The sequence below is a fragment of the Papio anubis genome, chromosome 1, assembly GCF_008728515.1.
Source record: "Papio anubis isolate 15944 chromosome 1, Panubis1.0, whole genome shotgun sequence".
NCBI lineage: Eukaryota > Metazoa > Chordata > Mammalia > Primates > Cercopithecidae > Papio > Papio anubis.
Window position 1 is genome coordinate 171,861,596 of NC_044976.1, and position 23,129 is coordinate 171,884,724.

General features: G+C 33.9%; 1 protein-coding gene across 3 annotated transcripts in view; it reads left to right on the forward strand.

Annotated features, from left to right (window-relative positions):
- The window catches only part of BRINP3 (BMP/retinoic acid inducible neural specific 3), a 397,925-nt gene extending 394,097 nt beyond the window's left edge, over positions 1 to 3,828 (forward strand). For 2 of the 3 annotated variants that reach the window (XM_003893381.4, XM_009191377.4), the window contains exon 8: positions 2,449 to 3,828. In XM_003893381.4, the coding sequence (XP_003893430.1) occupies positions 2,449 to 3,565 (1,117 nt within the window). In that variant the 3' untranslated portion in view covers positions 3,566 to 3,828. The remainder of the gene's footprint in view (positions 1 to 2,448) is intronic. The other variant, XM_009191381.4, reaches the window with a different exon arrangement.
- Positions 3,829 to 23,129: the final 19,301 nt, after the last annotated feature.

Sequence of the window (23,129 nt, forward strand, 5' to 3'; positions counted from 1 at the left end):
TGAAAAAAAGAAGAAAGAAAAACCAAGGAAGGAATAAATGAAGAAAAATGTAATTGAGAAAAAGAATGAAATGGTATAAACATGTAGTAACTGTAAATGATGAATCTGTAGTATTAATATCTGCATTCTACAGCTAAATACAGAAATGATTAATCAACCTATTTTATACACCAGCAAAAGAAAGCTTTTTGCACATATATTCTGTGGTGAGAAAACAAGGAACCACAGCAAGCATAACAGAGACACTTATATATTGATGTAATGTTTATGAAGTGCCAAACAGCCTCACATTTTTGTTCTTTCACAACACACTGGGCATGCTTTTGGGATATTTTTTGAGAGAATTTATCTTAAAAGTATCTGAAGGAATTCAAAAATGAATTATCTTAGTCCACATTATGCTGCTTTAAGAGAATGTCACAGAGTTGGTCATTATAATGAACAAAAATATATTGGCTCAGGTTTCTGGAGTCTAGAAAGTCAAGATCAAAAGAATGGCATCTGGGGAGGGCCTTTTTGCTGCATCATCTGATGGCAGAAGGGCAAAGAGAGGGCAAGACAGGGAGCAAAAAGGAGCCAAACTTGCCCAATTATAAGAAACTAACTCCCAAGATAAGGGCATTAATCTGTTCATGAGGGCATTTCTCCAAGGACACATATTCCATTAGATACTACCTCACAATATCACTGCATTAGCAACCAAGTTCCCAGCACATGAACTTTGGGAGACATGTTCAAGCCATGAATCTAATAGGTTTAAGATTTCAATCAGTGATTTTCAGTATAAGAAAGAATTAAGAGGAAAATGTTTTATGGTTGGCTTAAATTTGATTTACTTTTTTATTTTCTTCTGAGTATATATAATGCAGTTGCATTTAGAGAAGCTGGACAAGAAAGGTTTTTGCATGTTTTTAATTGTGCAAATGTCAAATACAGTATTGTATTACTTTACTACGTGCTACTTCAGAGCTAGGATTTCCCAAGTGTATTAAATGTTCAGTTTAGCGTTTAAATTTCACTTAAAAATACGCTTCTTTAGAAAATATTCCTTTGGCTAATCCATGCATTTTATTCAATATTCAATAAATATTAAAGGCTTGTTATCTCCTGAAATTCTACTGGGCACAGGTTATATAGCTATGAAAGAAAACATACAAGAGTTTGGCAAAAGGGTATTATATGTAATGAGAGAAACAATATAAATAAGTAAATACACAGTAATACAAAATCTTAAGCAGAAAAAGGCACTATGAAAAATAGTAAGTAGATATTTAAAGGACTGAGTGCAGCATATATATTTTGCAGGTAATCCCAAATGTATTAAATGTGAACACCAAAAACTCGTAAGAATACCAAAAATAGAATTGTTGTGTATCTACTGTGAAACTGACACTTTGCAATATTCTAAGTACATGCACAGAGTTAGACCCTAACTTACTTCTCACAAAATCTCAACCTGGAAGATATTACTATTCCCATTTTTCACATGAGAGAACTGTGTGTTATAGATGCTGTGCAACTTTTCCCATGATCATACATCCAGTATGAGAAAGCAACAAACTAAAAACAAGGAATTGTGTTTTTACAAGGCCATTGCTCTTCCTTCATTATTTTACTGTTTTTAAAACACCAAAATGGTTTAAATAACATGAGAAAAACGGAAAAGTGAGATTTGAAATTGGAATCATGATTAACCTGATGAGGGGAAAAAAAAAAAAAAAAAAGTTAATGACTCAAATCAAACACATTAAACTAACACACTTACCCCTTATTGAAGAAGCTTGTTGATTTTAATGAGATATTTTCAACTATTTTCTTGAACAACCTGTAAGAATAAACTCAAGTATGTTTTAATAATATGATCTTTTTGAGTGGGTACTTGTTCTTTCAATGTTGATGACAACCCTAGCATCTAAATACACTGATTGACAATTTAGAGCCGTTTGGTTTTCTTTCATTTTTCTTTTACTTTCTATTCATGCTTCCTGCAACACTAGTGGTCTATGAAGCTAAGAGTAAATGAATGAACAATTACCATTTATATGCTCTAATTATCCTACAGATATTTTATGATAAAATCACTTACGTTTCTTTTTGTTGTTATTTCAAAACAATAATGACCTATTTTTATCTACAATCATCTTCCATGTGCACTAATGAGATAGCATGCAATCTCTTTAGAATATATCGCATATTTAGAAACGCATTGCAGTTCAGATCAAGTATAGCTCTAATCTTGTTTTGCACAGTGATAAATGGAATATACACACACGTGTGTGTGTTTGTATTATATAGTCTAATTATAAGTTCTATGAATATTTTATTTCATTTAAATTACTGGCTGGAGATGACCTGAAGAAATGATAGTGAAGATTTCTGAGCTAAGGTTTACTGCAGTACACAAAATATCTTTGTATTTATGTAGATTCGTTTTGTTTGTATTTCTAGAACCTCAACCTACTGGCTTACTCGCATCCAGTCTTTTCTCTACTGCAATGAGAACGGCCTCCTAGGCAGCTTTTCAGAAGAGACGCACTCGTGCACGTGTCCGAACGACCAGGTGGTCTGCACCGCGTTCCTGCCCTGCACAGTGGGAGACGCCTCCGCTTGCCTGACATGCGCACCAGACAACCGCACCCGCTGTGGCACCTGCAACACCGGCTACATGCTCAGCCAGGGGCTCTGCAAGCCTGAAGTCGCCGAGTCCACCGATCACTATATTGGCTTTGAAACTGACCTGCAAGATCTCGAAATGAAATATCTGCTGCAGAAAACGGACAGACGAATAGAAGTCCATGCTATTTTTATCAGCAATGACATGCGCCTCAATAGCTGGTTTGATCCCTCCTGGCGTAAGCGGATGCTCCTCACCTTGAAGAGTAATAAGTACAAGTCAAGTCTGGTCCATATGATTTTGGGTCTCTCTTTACAGATTTGCTTAACTAAAAACAGCACGTTGGAGCCAGTGTTGGCTGTTTACGTCAATCCCTTCGGAGGCAGCCACTCTGAGAGCTGGTTTATGCCTGTGAATGAAAACAGCTTTCCAGACTGGGAGCGGACTAAGTTGGACCTCCCCCTGCAGTGTTATAACTGGACATTAACTCTGGGGAACAAATGGAAGACATTTTTTGAGACAGTACACATCTACCTGAGGAGCCGAATCAAGTCCAACGGCCCCAATGGTAATGAAAGCATTTACTACGAACCTCTGGAGTTTATTGACCCTTCCCGGAACCTGGGCTATATGAAAATCAATAACATTCAAGTGTTTGGCTACAGCATGCACTTTGACCCTGAAGCAATTCGGGACCTGATTTTGCAGCTGGACTACCCCTATACTCAGGGATCCCAGGACTCAGCACTTTTGCAACTACTAGAGATCAGAGACCGTGTAAATAAACTCTCCCCACCTGGTCAGCGTCGACTAGATCTTTTCTCTTGCTTGCTTCGTCATAGACTCAAGCTGTCTACTAGTGAGGTGGTGAGGATCCAATCTGCTCTTCAGGCGTTTAATGCCAAATTGCCAAACACAATGGATTATGACACGACCAAATTATGTAGTTAACCATAAATGTCAAGCACAACCCAAAATCTTGAAGGAGTTTTTACAGTGCTTTTGTGGAACAGTTTATGTTTGGAAGAGTAAATTTAAATTGTCTTTTCAATATCTGTCTTATATCAGTCAATAACATTGGATGGAAATTTACACACATGAACTTGCTGACAATGAATATATTATACTGCAGTTTTGGTTTATGAATGAAATAAATACTGACACCAGTCTAGAAGACATTCTACTTTTTACAATAAATTTCATTTGTAATTTTATATGTTCCGTGGCGATGCTTTTGTGCATTACATCCTCTAGCGGGAACATAAAAAGATACCAATAAAATTTTGTAGCTGAACAGTTATTAAAAAGAAGTGCTGTGGGATTCCTTTTTTCCATGAAATGAGTTCTATTTTGGTATAGTTTGTTAGAACCTGGGGAAAATTCACCAAGACTTTTTAATGGAAACATTTGAAGGTCTCTTTCAATTATCTTTATGGAAAACCCAACTAGATAGGATACTTATTATTCAGGTTTTTTTTGTTTTGTTTTGTTTTGTTTTTGTTTTATGGTTAACAGAACAACGACAGTAGTATGTTTATTACCTGTATTTAGGAAACCAATACTAGAGACATAATTATAATTAAAGTATTCAGATAAACTAATTCTTAAATATCAGAACATTTTGGCAAACATACAGAAAAATCAGTGTGATAATAAGGTATATCAAGGAGAAAGCAAACCCTTAATTTCCTTAGCAACTTGCTTTCTCCTTCCCTTTCTACATTCTAGGAACCAGTAATCAGCTCACTCGGCACAATTATTTTAATTTCAAGTCCTCAAAACCTAGTTATTCCAGCACTTTATCCGTGTCAATAAAACATTCTAGAGTTCACAAATTGTAAAGTAATGGTATAAAATAAATGTTCAAATAACTAGTTCAAGCGTAAATAGATTTGTTTCCCTCTCCCAGAGAAGCTCATAATACTAAAAATATTTTGAGGAGGAAATGAGTTCAATATGAAACCAATTTTAGTTCAAAATGGTGATCTGAAAATTAAATTCCCACTTATTCGTGAAATAATATTAGATATATTATTAGTTTTTTTTTCTGTAAACTTGAATTTCATTTGTGTTTAACTATGTGACCGTATCTGTAAAATGTGTTTTTTGCTATTTATCACTCAGCTCTATTCTAGATAGCTTATAAATATTTTCTTATTACTTAACCAAATCCATTGTCCAGGCCAGACCATTTCCTGTTGGTCATGAAGGCATTTCTCAGGACACAGAGAAAGAACCCCATGGCATGGATGAAAAAAAGAACTGATAGAACAAACATTAGAATACAGCCATTCTTGATTCTTGGGTTATTTTTAATTCCTAAGCATTTAAGAGCAAAAGATAGTTCAGACAGAAAATAACCAATACACCATAAGCAAAGAATTGTTCTTCCACCTAATATATGCGTAGCTGAATGTCTTACTTCGGTTAGCTGATTTTTAAAAAAATATTAATTTCTGTCATAGTAGGTCATTCAACAGAAAATTTATATTAGTATTAAACACCATCTTTCTGGAATCATAGAAAATATTATTTTTGTTTAATTCTGACAATAGCACTAAGTTATAAATTATCATTCTCATTTTCTTGGTGAAAATAACAAAGGTTCATGGTGGCTTGTCAAGCTCCCCAAGATCACAAACTAAGTTGAAATATCAAGATTCCAATATAGACTTCTCTGGAACAAATTCATCCTCTTTTTATTGCACCACTGAGCATTAACTGAACCATCATATTTCTGTATTTAATTTCATTTCATGCAATGGCTTATGGTGAAACAGGAGTAACCTAAGAAATTGAGGTCTAAATCGGTAAACATTATATGACACACACTCACAGTACTTCCAAAACATTATATAAAGCCGGCATTGATCATACACAATTAGTCATCCACAGGGTGACCAAGTTTATCAAACATAGACACTATGTTTCAAAAGACACATACTATAAAAGTCAGAGATGCCTCCAGAACCTTTTCCAGAAGAGTCTTGAAGGTCCAGCTATCTAGAGCCTTGACACCCAGAAACCATCTGAGCAACATGCACAATTACCAATGGACTCTGAAGAACATTAATTTCATTGTACTTAAAAGAAATTATCAGGAGTGCTACTTCTTTTATTGCACAGCTAACTTATTCCTGGCCGCCATGTGAGAAAGAAGACCTATGACCACAGGTAAGAAAGTTCATAACTGGGTCTTATCCTGGGACTCTTCATGTCTGGCAAGTCTTGTCACAAAGGTCCTATTCAATAAAAGGAGCTCCAACTCTTCTAGTGCTCTGTCAGTGAGTGTTTAATATCTCTGAGTCAAGGTTTCCCCTGAAAGGAGAGAAGTAATATCAATACCTTTTTCTGAATGTTGTGTCTAAAATAACATGAATACAATCTACATAAACATTCCAAGCAAATTCGACAGGGATATATAGAGTTAGAGGATACATGACTAAAACATAAACATATTTTATGTTTCCATTTCTCACGTATTACCACCTATTAAGAAATGTCCAATAAGAAAAAGACTGTATTAATAATCTAAGTTAATACAACATGAGTTACCAATGTATAAGAAAAATGCAGTTCAAAAACATTTAATTTTTCATGAATTGGCTTATATACAACCATTTTCGCTCACTGTGACTTTAGGAAATTGGGTATTTTTAATAAAAACTTTTATTTTAAAATTTTCAATATAAACTTTATTGGCAAAACCTTATTTAGAATGAAAGATATATTTGAAATCATGTTTCAAAAATAGGACATTTTACTTCATTTAGATTCTTGATATCCACAAATTCATGCCTCTAAATTTATCTTGAAGTTAATAAATTCAATAGTACTTGAAATTCTGAAAATCAAAAATTTATTGTGAATACATTTCTTCTAGGAACACCTCTTACTGCGCCAACTATTTTGATGACCATGACAGAGTGACTTGACTTGCAATCTCTGGAATCTCAAGTTGCATTTTTGCAAGGTGAATCTGTTTCCAAATGTTCCCTCTCAGCTCAAAGAAATAAAAATGAAAATGCAGAAATAGCTGATGGTCTCAGGTGCATTTCAATAATACAAGATGATTCACTTTCTCTTCTCTCTCTCTTCTGCTCTCTCTCTCTCTCACTCTTGCTCTCTCTCTCTCCCCCACCCTGCCCTGTCTTTGTGGTTATTCTCAAAATGTGAAGAAATAGCTTGGAATGAACCAAGACCATGGACTGTTCTATAATCCTATACAGACCTTCTTTTGTTCTCTTCATTGTGCACATTGAAAAGCTCTTCATTTTGAACAGATATAAAATATGTTCATTTGAATAAAATAACCCATTTGAAAAAACTTAAGAGCAAAATAAGACTATTTTTCACTTGCTAAAGTGGAAGTTATAGAATACAGGAATTCAACTGGAAGGAAAGTGAAAAGTTTTGGAAACCAAATAGAAAAGACACCTTTTACATAATAAACTTGGTATAAAATTTTCAGAGGCTACATACAGATTTTCCAATTCAATGTGACAAATGAAAAGAACATTTTAAATAAACCAAACCACACTATGATAACAGTACCACTCTGAATTTGTGCCTGGACGATTTTAGTAGAATAATAACCATTTAGCAAACTTAGACGTTTTCCCTCTAGCCTTAAGTATAATATTTATCATTTGATTCACATATGCTAGTATCCTTAGGAAGTATAGTCCAGTCAGTTGAATTTTTAAAACTTGAGAGTTTACACTTTGTCATTCCTATTTACTATACCATCTATTTATGCTGTTGCTATTGACATTCTTTCTTTCCTCCAACTATGAGATCAGATTTGTAATTCTATGTCTAGTCTTTCCTAGTCTAATAATTTCAAGACTTATAATTCAGTCAGTTTGATAATCCCAATATTTGGCAAGTGCATCTTAGTTAGCAGGACATTTTTACAAACATCTCCGTTTCTTTTACATGAAGGCAACATTAGTTACTTTAATGAACTATGAATAACTGGTAAATTAGAATATCCATGTCAAATTATTTGATACTTAGGACATGGCAGCCAAGTGTAGTAAATTAGTACATATAAATGAAATTCAAAGTGAAGCAAAAATATTACTCTTGAAATTCTGCTGTGGGCTAGCAATCGGATTAACCAATGAATGATTGAAGTACTATTTTATTCTACGATGACAGAATATGGCTATCACATAATAACTATAGTACTTAATATGTGAATAAGTGAATAGATGCGCAATACTTAGCATGAGTAAGGCAGTATTCTGAGAGCATTGCAAATATGAACATTTCCAGGTAAGAGTAATCTTATCACAGGTTTCTCACTTGTCACTCCCTCCGTCCAGCATTATTATGGACACAAAACACTCATGAAAAGGACTTCAAAAGTGCAAGAATGAATAAGTATGGGAAAAAATGAGGTCCATATAAAATATTTGTAGCAGTAATAGAAAGCTACATAACACTTAATAACACTCAAACATCAATAATACTTAAAAATGTATTTACCAAAAAACTAGCCGGGCGAGGTGGCGGGCGCCTGTAGTCCCAGCTACTCGGGAGGCTGAGGCCGGAGAATGGCATGAACCCAGGAGGCGGAGCTTGCAGTGAGCTGAGATCCGGCCACTGCACTCTAGCCTGGGCTACAGAGCCAGACTCCGTCTCAAAAAAAAAAAAAAAAAATGTATTTACTACAGAAAACAGAAATCAATTTTATTAGTGTACATGAAAGTATTTAAAATGTATCTCATATTTTTGGTTTTGTTTTTATTTTATGGTGACGGGCAGTTTTAAAAATAAATATATATTCATTTTAAATCATTAAAATTATAAAAAAGAAAAATGAAAGAGTAAATATTCACTTATGCACATTACATACTAGATATTTTAGAGATCTAGGATAATAAGCAGAAAACTATTATTAAAAAATATGTGTAATAAGTGTTTAAAATTCTTCTAAATAAACCTCTAACAATAAATTTCTAATGGAATTCAAGCTCTCATTTTTTGTTGAATAAAATAAAATATTACATTCTTATTTTTAATACAGTTGAACATTTCTTCCATGATAAGTTTGAAAATTCTAACACAGAAGAATAAATCATAAAGTAGATGAAAATATAAGTTAGTTAAATATAAGAAATACACTTAATGAAATTATGAAAAAGTATAAAACTAAACTGACAGTTTTGGAAATACGCATTATGCTGTTAGAAGAATACACCAATACTGCAACAGATATCACTTCTAAAGTCATTTTATTTTATACTTACTATAAATTTTTTTTGAGACAGAATCTTGATCTGTTGCCCAGTCTGGAGTACAGTGGCGCGATCTCTGCTCACTGCAAGCTCCTCCTCCCAGGTTCACACCACTCTCCTGCCTCAGCCTCCTGAGTAGTTGGGACTACAGATGCTCGCCACAACGCCCAGCTAATATTTGGAGTTTTTAGTAGAGACAGGGTTTCACCCTGTTAGCCAGGATGGTCTCGATCTCCTGACCTCGTGATCCACCCGCCTCAGCCTCCCACTTCTAAAGTAATTTTTAAGTTTACTTTCCATTAAAGAAGACTTTAATATAAATTTTTATAATTATAAATATATCATAATTATTTTAAAATGTGTTTGTGAAAACAAACTGTTGTGAACAAATAAACCAATTGGAAAATAAGATCAATTAGCAGAAATTTTCATCAACAGATATTAAAATTTATATAAAATATTAATTTTAAAAATCAGAAATATAGTAAGGACGTATAAAAATAGCATTAGGTAATACAATTGTCATTTTAAATGGTTAAAGGGAATATAGTTTTCTAACTTGGGTTTGATTTTCTGTTTGGAAATGAGGATTCAAAAATAAGATTTATATCTTAAAACAAAAGCAAGGAATAAATTAAATTCTAGTGGGTTACAGTGTTAACACCATCAACAAATAATAATATGAGGGCTAGCTGTGGAGATCTCTAGTGTTAAAAGATTATTCTCTCAGAAAGAGCTGCTGAACAGAAATATAATGCAAGTCATACATGTAATCTTAAATTTTCCTGTAGCCACTTTTTTGTTAAAAGTGAAAGAAAAGCCAGAAGAAATGTTTTTTTCTTACATAGCGTCCTGCCTTCTGCCTGCAATACTCTTCTATCCCACATCCTTGTCTTCCATTTATAATGATGAAGATGAGGATGATAAATAATAATAATAATTCTAATTCATGAGTCTGATAAAACATCACAGCACATTTGAATTTATTATTCTTTATTATTATTATTTATTATTTTATATTATTTATTATTATTCATCTATTTTAATTAAACCAATATATTTAAGATATAATTTCAGATGTAATCAATATGAAATATTATTACTGGGGTCATTATAGATTTTTTTTTTTTTTTTTTGAGACGGAGTCTTGCTCTGTAGCCCAGGCTAGAGTTCAGAGTTCAGTGGTGTGATCTCCGCTCACTGCAACCTCCGCCTCCTGGGTTCAAGCAATTCTCCTGCCTCAGCCTCCTGAGTAGCTGGTATTACAGGCACACGCCACTGTGCCCAGCTACATTTTTTAAGGGCTCAATAGTCACATGCGGCCCATCGATACTTGCTGCAAGTGCAGCTTCAGTGTGTGACTTTCTCACTCTTCTTGTTTCACGTGAACGAGCAGTCCCACCTTTGAGGAAACTTTCTCTAGATGGGAGACTCTCCTGTCATCTTGATTCAACTTCATTTTCTGCATTTTATACGTTTTTGTTTATATACTTTCATTATCTTTGTTATCTACTTAGATATAGTAAAGCCCTTCCTGATGTCCTACACAGTGATTCAAACCTATACACTCCTTGGTTAGCAAGACTGGAATTTTTCTCTTTTTCTGTCATTATCTTACTCACACATCCTCCATTATCTCAAGGTTGAATTTCTGCTTCATTTTTGAGTTCTGATGTTTTCTTGTGCTTTCATCCTTGTTAGCTTTGCTTAAAAGGGTAGTTGTTGATCTAATCTGTCAGTTTTATGTGTTTATTAGGGAGCTGTTATTTTTTTAATTACCAACATTGCTGTACTGATGAAAATCTAAAATATATATTTTTCCTCTCATTCCCCTTGAATCCTTCCCAATCCACGCTTCACCCAGTCACAAGAGTGAACATTGACAATGCAAACTTTTAAAATATAAATCTGTTATTTATTTTTCGATAAGATAGGTATCTAAATTGTTATTTGGCATGTAATTCTTTTCATAATGCTGTCCTTGGCTATTTCTCTATCCTTCTCTTCAATCGTATTTATTTCACTGCAAACTAAATCTAACTATACAAAAGGTTTTTAGTGCAAAGATGGAATACTCTTTCATGTCTCCAGACTTTTTTTCTTACATAGCATCCTGCCTTCTGCCTGCAACACTCTTCTAACCCACACTCTTGTCTTCCATTTATAATAATGAAGATGAGGATGATAAATAATAATAATTCTAATTCGTGAGTCTTATAAAACATCACAGCACATTTGAATTTATTATTCATCTTTGGATAACAAAATGAACCATTGCTTTTATACTCCAATTGCAACAATGTGAAAATGTTAATGAAGTCATTTTGATAGCTATGCTTAGTTTCTTACCTAAGTTTCTCTATTAGACTTCAAGTTCATAGAAGGCAGAACCATACATAATCATATTCTTTCCTTAAGCCTTTACTATGTACAGTTATTTAAAAGCCTGAAATCAGTGGTCCCTGTACCCACTACACTTTATAAGTCCAACATATATTGGTTCCTTGAATGGATGACCTAAAAAATGGGATTCTGAATTTAAAGATTCTATAAAAATAGTTCCTCTGTGTAAATGTTTTAGCCTTGTGCATAACTTACATTACAGTAAGGTTAAAATAAATACAGCTAAGAGCTGATCCTATAAAATTTGTTATATTCTTCTTTTTTTCTAAATTAAAACAGCATCATTGGATCATTTCAATAGCACTTGTTCATATTCTTCCATCATTATATCAACAACATATGGCTGATTCCACTGCCAGGTCACAGCATCATTCACCTAACATACTTCATTTTAATAGGAAAGGAAGACAATTCAAAAATATTTCACAAATATAAATTTAGATAAGTTTTCCTTAGGGAGCTGTCCATACTATTCTACACAAAAAGAGGATGGAAAATGAGCAACTCACTCAAGAAATTCATTTCATTGATTTCCATACAACATAAGATAATACCTTTAATATTGCAAACAAAATATTTTAAGTGAAACCACAATTACCCAAATTGTTGCTTTATTATTAGGTATTATTTTATAATTCACTTGAAAGTGGTTGATATTTGTTATTTTCTGCAGTAGACAATCCTCCTTTACTTTGAGGCTAATAAGATAAAGTAGTATCAAGAATTTATAAAACACAGTAGCAAATTTTACTTTTTAAAGTACAATTTACCCTTGTTACATCACTTTCTGTATTTTCAGATTCTCTAATTTTTAATTAATCAATTAATTATTTTGAGACGGAGTCTCCCTCTGTCACCCAGGCTGGAATGCAGTGGTGCAATCTCAACTCACTGCAACCTCTGCCTTCTGGGTTCAAACAATTCTCCCTGTTTCAGCCTCCCATGTAGCTGGGATTACAGGCACTCGCCACCACATCTGGCTAATTTTTGTATTTTTAGTAGAGATGGGGTTTCACAACATTGGACAGGCTGGTCTGTAACCCCTGACCTTAGGTGATCCACCCGCCTTGGCCTCACAAAGTGCTAGGATTACAGGAATGAGCCACCGCGCCCAGCCAGATTCTCTAATATTTATATGATGACTCACATAGATTAAATAAGTATAAAAGCATATCTTTCTTAAAGATTTTTAAACACTAAGACTAATAAAAATATTATACTCAAATCATTTAAATGCAGAAGATTGTACTTATAAATTATGTGAAATAGATTATAATATTTAGAAAGTGTTTTATGTATTACTTATGGGGAAGTGGTAGAAATATGTAAAATGTCTTATTTCAGTTATGTTTCTGAAACTCATGATCTATACACTGCTTTATGATATTGTCTTGTTTCCCTTGGACAGAAAATTCTAGTAAGTTATAATGTAGTTTATAAAATACATATAAATTATATAATGTCTATTATGCAATTCTTAATTGTTACTTACTTTGTGGCCCCCAATTTTGCAGAATATTCCAGTCTATAATCATCTATGCTAAATTCATAAGTAGTTTAATAGATTTAATGGTTGAATAGATTTTATTTTCAACTTGAAAAATCTAGAAAATATTTACTAATCACTCTGTTACAACATACCTGTACTAACGTGATGCCTTATGGTATTATTTAAAGTTGGAGGTAAGATAGTTTAAAAAATGTATTATAAACTCAAGAAAAGTCACTGAAATATATATTTTAAAGCAATATATGCTAAAACCGATATGCTAAAAAAGATAAGATACGATGGTAACAATTCTCAAATAAAAGCAGAAAAGGAAGAAACGGGAAAAGTAGAGATTAAGTACAATAAATATACAACAATTAGAAACATAGTAGACATTAATCTATGTATTTCAACAATCAATTTAAATGTAAATGGTCTAAATACTATCATTAGGTCAGATTGTCATAATCAACAAAGAAGATTCCACTATATATTTTCTAAAAGAAGTCCACTTATCTAAAAAATCAACTTAAAAGGGATAGAAAAATATATATTGTGCTAATATCAATCAAAAGAAGGTTGAAGTAGCTATATTCATTGCTGAAGAAACATGCTTCAGAACAAGATAAATGTTCAGAGATAAAGATGAACATTACATAATGAAAAAAGGGACCATTCTCCAAGAAGACACAGCAAACTTTAACAAACTGACAATAGAGCATCAAAACATATAAGGCAAAAGTTTATGTAATTGAAAAGGAAACTACCATTATTGTTTGAGGTTTCAACACCTCTCTTGCAGTAATAGATCAAGCAGGCAGAAAATCAGTACAGACACAGTTGAACCTTGCATAACTATCAATAAACTTGATCCTATTGAAATTTATAGAATATTCAATTCAATATCAGCAGAATACATTTTTTGTCATAATCAGACTACAGCCATATGTTTTTGGGAGAAGACCACAGAGCCCCATTTCATTGTATCATATATAGGGTACTTACTATCAACATAAATTATCAAGATGTTTACCTTGATCACCTGACTGATTGATGTAGTCTTTGTCTGAGGTGTACACTAAAAGCTCACTTATTTTTCTTCTTTTCCATACTGTACCATTTTGAACAAAGTTACTGTGTATACCCCACACTCAGTGAGTGGAGAGTTATGCTGTATCACTGGCTCACCTTGTATTATTTCCTGTCCCAGTCCTAGAACCATGCATTTTTCTAAGAATCTTTTTTTTTACTATTTTTGGGAAATTGTATTGTAGAAACCAAAATCTAGACAGTGGGTGTGCTCATTGCTACAGGATTGTCATCGCATCTAGGCTCTCTCAGCTAAGGACACAAAATTAACATAAAAAAGTCAATACTCTCCTGTGTACTAGCAGTGAAGGAAGGACATTAAATAAAAGCTAAGGAAATCTGAATAAAGTATAGGGTTTAGTTAATAATGATGTATCAATATTTATTAATTGCAGCAAAGATAACTATTTTAATTTAATATATTACATTTAAGAATTTAATAACATGGAAACAAAGTGGAGTACACAGGAACTCTGTCCTGTCTTTTTGAATTTTTCTGTAAGTGTAAATAAATTTGTCCTAAATAAAAGCAGTTTAAGAAATGATCATTTAAAACACAATTTTTAAATTGTAAATAATGTATTTGGGGAAGTATTTTTACAATACTTATTTATTCCCTCAAAGTAATCTTCTCTTTTTCCCTAGGTACAAAGCTTCTCAGCTAGATTACATTTTCTTATCTCATTTCTAAGTAGTTGACTATATGTCTAAATTCTCACCAACAAAATGTTAGTAGAAAACATTTCAACAATTTCCATTTCACTTACTTAAAAGAAACTTGGCCTGGACTCATTCTTACTTTTCTTCCCACCTGTGAATGGCTATGAAAGGAACAACCTTGAAAATCATATTTCAAGGATGGTAGAACCCCTAACTAATACTGACATGACTAATTTGAGAGGATTCCAAATATATATCCTGCACATTACATAAGACAGAAATAAATTTATTTCCTGAGTCATTATAATTAAAGTCTCTTTTTATTTTTGTTCAGCCTTCACTCTAACTAACAAAATAATGCCTTCTACACATTACTTTTCTGCTCATGTATCCTCCAATTCAACATCTAAGTACTCTAATGTATTTTCATAATAATGAGCATAAAATTTACAATTTACAAATTACTCAAATGCTGTATTTATTCAGTAATGTAGCAGGAACAAAATAGGTTTTTATAAGGATATTTTTCACAAATGCAAATCTTGTACACTTTTTATACCTTCAAACTCTTTTACATAACTCTTTTATGCAGCTTTTTCTAAATTCCTTATTTCTAAATTCCTTATTCCGTATACTAAGTAATCAAAATGACCATCAGTTACTTTATGCAGTAGTAATAGCAAACAACAGTGATTATTTTGATACATTTGCTTGTTTTCCTTTATACCAAATGACTCTATATTGCTAAAATGTTTGTGTTTATGTTAATTTCACCAGCAATAATCTATTATCTGGGAACCCAGAATCACATGTAATTGTCCTAACACTATTTTTAGAAAACATATTACTCTTAAAGTGGTTACAGTAAAATGGTATGACACCAAAATGTGTCCAAGTTAAGACTACTTTTACCAGGAGAAACTTGATACATTCTCCAGTAATTAAAGAGTGTGAGATTTTTGTACCTCTGTATCACATAATTTGACCAAACATAATTTATCCTTCTGGAAATTGAGCTCCATAGATATACTACTTACCTGCTTTTCTCTGCTGTGAACCAGGAATTTTGAAAGTACTTTTGAATCTTTGGAAATATTTATCTAATAATAAATGGTACTAGATTGAGCCAATCTCATTTTCTAATGTTCTTTTGATGATATATCTCCACCTAAAATTAAAAAATTTGTTTGTTTTATTGATTTCATTTATTTCATGTATTTCAGTCATGTATTTATTTCCTCAACAGAAACTATAGCCACCTACTATGTGCCTGTCATATTGCTAGGTTCTGAGAATCAAAAAAAGGAAAACGTGGACACTGGCTGAGACTGTTAGATGTAAGTCAATATGCATTCTTTCTTCCTTTTAATATCAAACTCCTGAGTTTTAGCTCTCCCTGGCTGCCAGCAAGCGATTACATTCTTAAGCATTTAATGTGGCAAAGTTGTGGTTATATAACCAAATTTTGGCCAGTAAGAATTCAAAAGGGAAAATACATGCCTCAGTCATTTTTCTTAGGGCTAGCAACATAATTTTCAGAGTTCAACGCAAAATAAACATGCAGAGGCTTGTTCAAAAATTGTTACTTATTTCAAGAAAGTGACAGCAGAGTATTAAGCCAGTGTTGTGACCCTTCTAAGTTCAGGCTCCTTAACAACCTCCTAGCTGGCACATCAATGGACCCTAGCCCCTACACTCTTAATTGGAAGGTGAGTTCATAGTCCTTGCACTTTCATTCCTTCCCCACTTGCTGAATACAAAAGTCACGTAAGGAAGAGGTAAATATCAAAGGATAAAAGCCAGGCATGGAATATGAAACAGCTACCTGTCATCCTTAAAGTAACTGGAGGAATGGCCAATTTCTGTGTAACTATGTGAGATAGAAATACAGTTCTAGCTTATGTAAGCTATTGCAATGTTTGGTTCTTTTGCTATGGTACGTTGTCAGATGTCAAATGTTACACATATACATTTTCAACAGGCCATCATATAAATTTGACTCTATGTTATTTAGTGCCCACACAATTGAATTTGTATTATCATTGTACTTAATTTATACAGGTATAATTAAAACTGAGTAGATAATGTAAAGTTATGTAAATAACTTTCAAGTAGAAAGTTATTTCTTTAAGTGGTACTACACTGCCTTTAATATGATCAAGCTTATGTTCATTGTACCCTGCTTTATAAAGATGTATTTCTCTGATATTTTGTTTCATTTAATGATATACAATTTCGTTAATGTTGATATCAGTTATGCCAAATCATTGATACATATACAATTTGCATACTGCATACACTTCAGCTGACTTCATTATTCTCATCAACATCAATATCAGAGATCATGCTGAATACATGGTATATTCTAAGCAGTAAAGAAAAAATTCGGGGGGATATGATATAACACATTATCACCCTGTTGAGGACAGTAAAGTAAAAATCTAACATACTTTTCTTCCTATCTCCTTGTATATATGGATGGATGTGTTGCAGGACTTTTCCTTAGTTCAGCTAAAGATGGTGTTCCTGTCTGCCCCACGGCTACGAAAAGAATAAGACGGATTTTATTGTTTGAAAAGGGGGAAAATGAGGAACCAGTGATCCTCTGCAAGGCCAGAGTCCCCTGCTGGAGTGCTTCCTGCCCCAGCGTTGGAATCCCACATTCCACAGAGGAAGAGGAGGGGCCAGGCTCCTCCCTGCTGCAAATGTGTGAACTTCGGAGGCTCCACCTCAGTGGGCAGGCTGATTGGCGATTCTCCTGATCCCTCGCACCTGGTTGTCTCATTGACCCCTCTAATGAAGCGCATCTAACTGTCCTTAGAATAAGGATAAGGACGAAGACAGATCTTAACTGCTTCCTGCTGAAAGGGGGCGCTGTTTTGAGGAAATGCCATAAGAGCTCCCTCAGGGGCCTAAGGGCTCTCAGCAGCAGGAGCCATTGTCAGAGGCTCTGGTTGTCTGACTGTTTGGAGTCTGATGGCCTGAAGTGAAGAACAGATAAACCAGGTTATGAGAAAACATGTATCAAAATGAAACAAGGGGAGGGGTAAGGGCAGCTGAAAAATTCTGAGACCTTTTACCAGTTTGTGCTGGGAGAGGGAGGGCAAAAGCCTGACTGGAAAAGAGAAGAAAATAAAAAACAAACAAACAAACAAACACCTTTACCCTGGCAGGGCGCAGTGGCTCATGCCTGTAATCCCAGCATTTTGGGAGGCCAAGGCAGGCGGATCACGAGGTCAATAGATCAAGACCATCCTGGCTAACATGGTCAAACCCATTTGTACTAAAAAATACAAAAATTAGCTGTGACTGTAGTCCCAGCTACTCGGGAGTCTGAAGCAAGAGAATCGTTTAACTCAGGAAGGGGAGGCTGCAGTGAGCCTAGATCGCGCCACTGCACTGTAGCCCGGAGACACAGAGAGACTACGTAAAAAAAAAAAAAAAAAAAAAAAAAAAGGAAAGGAAGGGAGGGAGGGAGGGAAGGGAAGGAGAGGGAAGGGAGAGGAAAAGGAGAGGAAAAAGAAAAGAAATGAAAGGAAAAGAAAACACAAGACAAGACCTTTATGCCGTCATGTGGGGTTTCTGCGTTCCCTTCCCCGAGCCCAGTTCTAAGTCAACAAGTTTAAGGTTTTGGAAATTACCTCTTTCCAGTTTGGAGGATGCATCTGAGGGGAGTGTCCCACATTAGGGAGACATAATCACCTATCCTTGTAGGGAGAGCTGAGGAGGAGAAATGAAAAAGAAGACATTTTTTTCAAAAGAGTCCCCGGGGAGTCAGGATGCAATCCAAAGGGGTACAGACTGAAGATGAATGAGTATGCATCTAGAAAGAGGGGAGCAGGCATTCCTGGTTCTCTTCTCTTCCTAAAAGATAGCCGGGGTACATGAGGGAGAGAAGGAAGAGGGTCCTCTTTCCTTCTTCCATCCTTGCATCCTAAGGAAATCTTTTCTCATTGAAATGAGCAGAGTGAGGGTAAGAGAAAAAAGTTACAGTGAGACAAAAATAATTTTAAAAGGCTTGAATCAGATTTCTCCTTAGTCAAATTCTGATATGATATACATCAATACCTTGGTACAATATCAGAATGTACAAGAATTTGAAAGGATTACATTTGGGGCTAACAGCATTTAATTTGTTTTCCCAGAGGCATTATAGATATCTCTCTATCTTCACAAAATCTAGTGAAAACTATACATTTCAAATTAACATCTAATGCTGTGTTCAAACAAGACACAGAAATAAAATGGTTTCATTTTACTTCAAAAATTTTCCATTTTTTATAAGTTTACTCATTTCTAAACTTTCATTAAATAACACAGCTATAAAAAGGAGCTACAGAACATAGATTTCCCATTTTTGTTTGGTACATATTGCCTACTATTTTTTAAACTAATCAAAATAGTACGCCTTCAAGAGGATGGACATCCATTGGTGATTTTGAATTTATTTTTACATAAACAGATACCACAACATATTCTTAGCTCTAACTGTAGATAAAAGACAATGCCTCCTATCTGTTTTATCATCTTATAATAGCCTGTACTTTCAATAAAAGCTTAAAATATGGTAAGAAAATGCTACTCTTTGTCTATATTGAGTTAAAAAAGTGTTTGAATGGTTCGGAGTGTGAAGAGTGATATTATCTCAGCTGCAAATTTTCAGCAGACATTTAACATTCAGGATAGCTTGATAGCAAGCTAAATAAGTAACTTTATTCAAGCTAATGAAAAAGGATGTTTCACAGCCTGCAGCGCTGACATTTGAATCACCACTGGCTACACAGAGCTTAAAACCTAGGCCTTTGTTTCAATGGTCAGGAAACTTCAAAGAGAATTCTAATTGGAATGAAAGAAAAAAAGGGTAAATTAATTGGCAATTATACTTGTGGAAATAATGGAACAATAAAGCAGAAATAAATTCTTGTAGATAAGTGATTTGGTTGCTTTAAATAAAGTTCAAAATTACATTCTTTTAAAATAATTTGTAGAGGTTGTAAGGTGATAATATTTGCTCATTCATATTATATATTAAAGTGGAGACTTTTTAATTGAATAAAATAAGTGGTAGAAAGGGTATTGTTTCCGCCTGAAATGAGAATACACATTACCAGCAAACTATCTTTATTACCTAAAGTAACTCTAACAGCATCTACCAGAACATCAGACATAAAATGTGCAGAAAACATGGATTCAAAATTCAATAAATAACAGTAACTGCCATTATCTATCAGTAATAAGTTCGTTTATTTGTTGTTGTTGTTGTTTAAACCTATATGCCATCTTTTAGTGCCTCAAAGAAAGTAAAACTCGGCTAAGAAACATATTAGTTATGACAAGATTGTTATAATATACAGCAACATTCCAATTACTTCAATAAATGGAAGTTTACTTTTTGCTCATGAAAAAATACAACGTGGATGTGGGTGCAAGCCTGGTTTATACTCCAGGCTCCTTCTGTCTTGAGGCTCCATTAGTCCCTATGCCTTGAAATTCTTTGGATGAAGTTGGTTAACAAAATCTATACTTGGAGAAGGCACTCGTACTTTTTAAACTCCTTAGCCAGAAAATGACTGTGAAGATAGGAAATAGCTCACAAAACCACCCTCACTTCTAATAACACCTGCAGAGTCCAGTGGTCCCCAAGACTACCTTCAAGTTAGATTACTTACTAGAAGTATTCACAGTAGTCCTTGAAAATGGTTATACCCAGAGTTGTGGTTATAAAAGTGAAAGGATAAAGATTAAATACAATGAAGGTAACAAATGCATGGGACAAAATCTAGAAATGTTCTATGTGTGGGGTTTCCCGTTCTTCTCTTCCAGGGAGTCATGCACAGCGCTTAACCAGAATAGATTTGTCACAATATGTGTAGCGTATTTAGCCTCCAGTAAAGCTAACCCAAGTCTTAGTGTCTAAAATTTTAACTACAGTCTGGTGACATGGACCTGGTTTACCAAATATGTGGCTGACTTATGTCTCCAGATTCTTTGCAGGCCAAGCTGTTACCATGGGACCCAAAGACTTCACCTTTTATCACATTGTTAAACTACCTGGTGTGGCCAAAAGTTTTCAAGTAAACAAAGACATATTTTTTAGGTAGAATATTCTAAGGGTTTAGAGATTACCTCGGGAGCCAATGGGAAAGGTCAGACCTTTCTCTGGGCAAGGTAAAAAATCTTCCAATACAAAGTAATTTACATTTCTTCTAATATTTCTTTGGTGAGAAATAATCACACGATGCCATCTAAACACAAAGGAGGTTGGAATGTGGAGTCCTTCACTGAATTGTTGATTCTCAGCAACAACTATACACAATGGGAAAGGGAGCATACATCTCTAGGGACAGCCAACAATCTCTGGAACAAGGTAGCTTTCTGTAATCCAGTGATTCTCAAATTAAGATTTATACAAACTTGTGGTGGCTTCATGGAAGTAAGCTGATGATACGTAATTTCATTAAGAAAACAGGCTTTAATTATGTTCTTTCTTTTCTATGACAATCTTAAAAGATTATACTCTCAATCTTTAAAATCACAAAAATTGCTAATATGTATTGAGTGCATACTACGTGACAGGTAATGTTCTAAGCACTTTACAGGTATTATTTCTTTTAATCCTCAGAACCCCCATAAGAGAAGAGAACCCGCAGCAAATAAATGAACCTGGATTGCAACTCAGATGCTTGTCCTACAAGCTCTTGCTGTGAAACTTAGATCTTTTTGGTCTGAAAGATTATTTTTGCCAACAGATTTATTTGTGTTTGCCCTTACACGTAACTTAATAATTTTAGCAAAAAATATTTTTGAAATAGTGAACTCATTTCTTACTCCTGGAGATTGTACTACCCCGCTGCGTCTGTTAGGATCAATTAAGGTACAAGTAACAGAGGAACAAACACAAACTGTTTTAAATAATAAGTCAATTTTCTGGCTCACTTATCAGAAATGATAGTGCTAGTGTGGACTTCAGGACTATCTCATTTCATTGGCTTTGGCTCCATTTCCCTGTAAATCGTTCTTCAGCATGTTATCTCCTCCTCAGGCTATTAGTAAAATTACTAAAGCAATTTCAAAACTCACATTCCTAAACAGTAATAACAAAAAAGAGCAAGAGTCATTCCTAAATCTTTCATTAAAGAACAAAAAGGAAATACGCAGAATACTCAAAAAACTCCATTTCCATTTTTCTGAATTATTTTAAATGGTAACTTTAATCCAGTGCTCTCCAAAAATATATATTCATCTGTTGGAATTACCAAAGTAGTTTTATATTGAAGAATGTATAAGCCATTTCACTAGCTGAACCCATTTGACTTTTCAAAATAACTAAAGAGCTTTGAGCTATTGAGGACCTGTTATGGACTGAATTGGGTATCCTGAAAATGTATATGTTTAAGCCCTCACTCAACATTGTGACTAATTTGAACAGGATCTAATATTAAATGAGGTCAAAGGATGAAGGCATAATTCAATATGAGTACTGTCCTGTTAAAAAGATTCAGGAGCAATCAAAACTGCTGAAACTCAGATCACCATAACTATCCTGTCCCATAAGAATAAACCACCAATTACACCAGCAACACTCATATCTAGACAAGATAATCTATATTTAGGAGCACTGAATTATCAAGGGAATAAATACAAAATGTAATATCGAATAAAGATGGGCTCCACCTAGCGTCTCCTACCTAGCCAGTGTAATGCAATTTAGTCTTGTTCTAGGATACTTAGACAAAGACTTCTCTAGAATCCAAAGCTAATTAATTATTTAAACAAACCTGAAATGCCCCTTGCTTGAGTAGACATCACTTCCAGTACATTTATGCAGAACAAATATTTTAAATATTTTAACCTTGAAATGAAACAAAATATTAAATATTCTCCTGTTTTAGTTTATATTTGATGATATCTTAAATATCTGTGTTCCATAGGACTTTGCAAATAACACCAAAAGATTTATAAGAATGAATGAAATGCTATTATCTAGTTATAGTTAATCATTTGAAAACAATCGAGCATATTTATAGACACATACTGCATTCACAGCCCACAAAATTACTACGGCATATAGTTCTTTATTGGTAATTTTTGTGCAGACGTTCTGCTTCATCAGCAGAAGTTTTGCTGATTTTTTTCTTTGTGTCCCATGCTGATTTGTTCAAGATCGACTTTTCTCTGGACAGTTTATATCTGGTAAATAATTGTAACTCTACATCTGCAACTTTCAAAAAGTTGATTTTTTTTTTTTTTTTTGAGGAGAATTGTGTCAACAATGGGTATACTTTTATCAAAATGTGTCTTTCAGTCTGGAAGATTGTAAGTCTTTGGCACTCATGTTCTAAAATTTCACAGCAATGATTCTGCTTTGGTATTTCTGCTGTGCACTTGAAGAACTTTTGCAGTATGTAGATATTCAGATGCATAACATTCAAGCTTATAAGTTTTCTTATTTTTTAGTTGATAACTATTTCCTCTCTCATTTCTCTTCTTTCTCTCTTCCTAACATCATTTTTTTTTTCAGCTGGGTTACTGATGTGAATTAGTTTAAGATAGAAGTGGGGAGAGGTTGATAATTTTCCTTATAACTTCCAATGTGATGATGACAGACATCTATAGAACAGAATGAGTC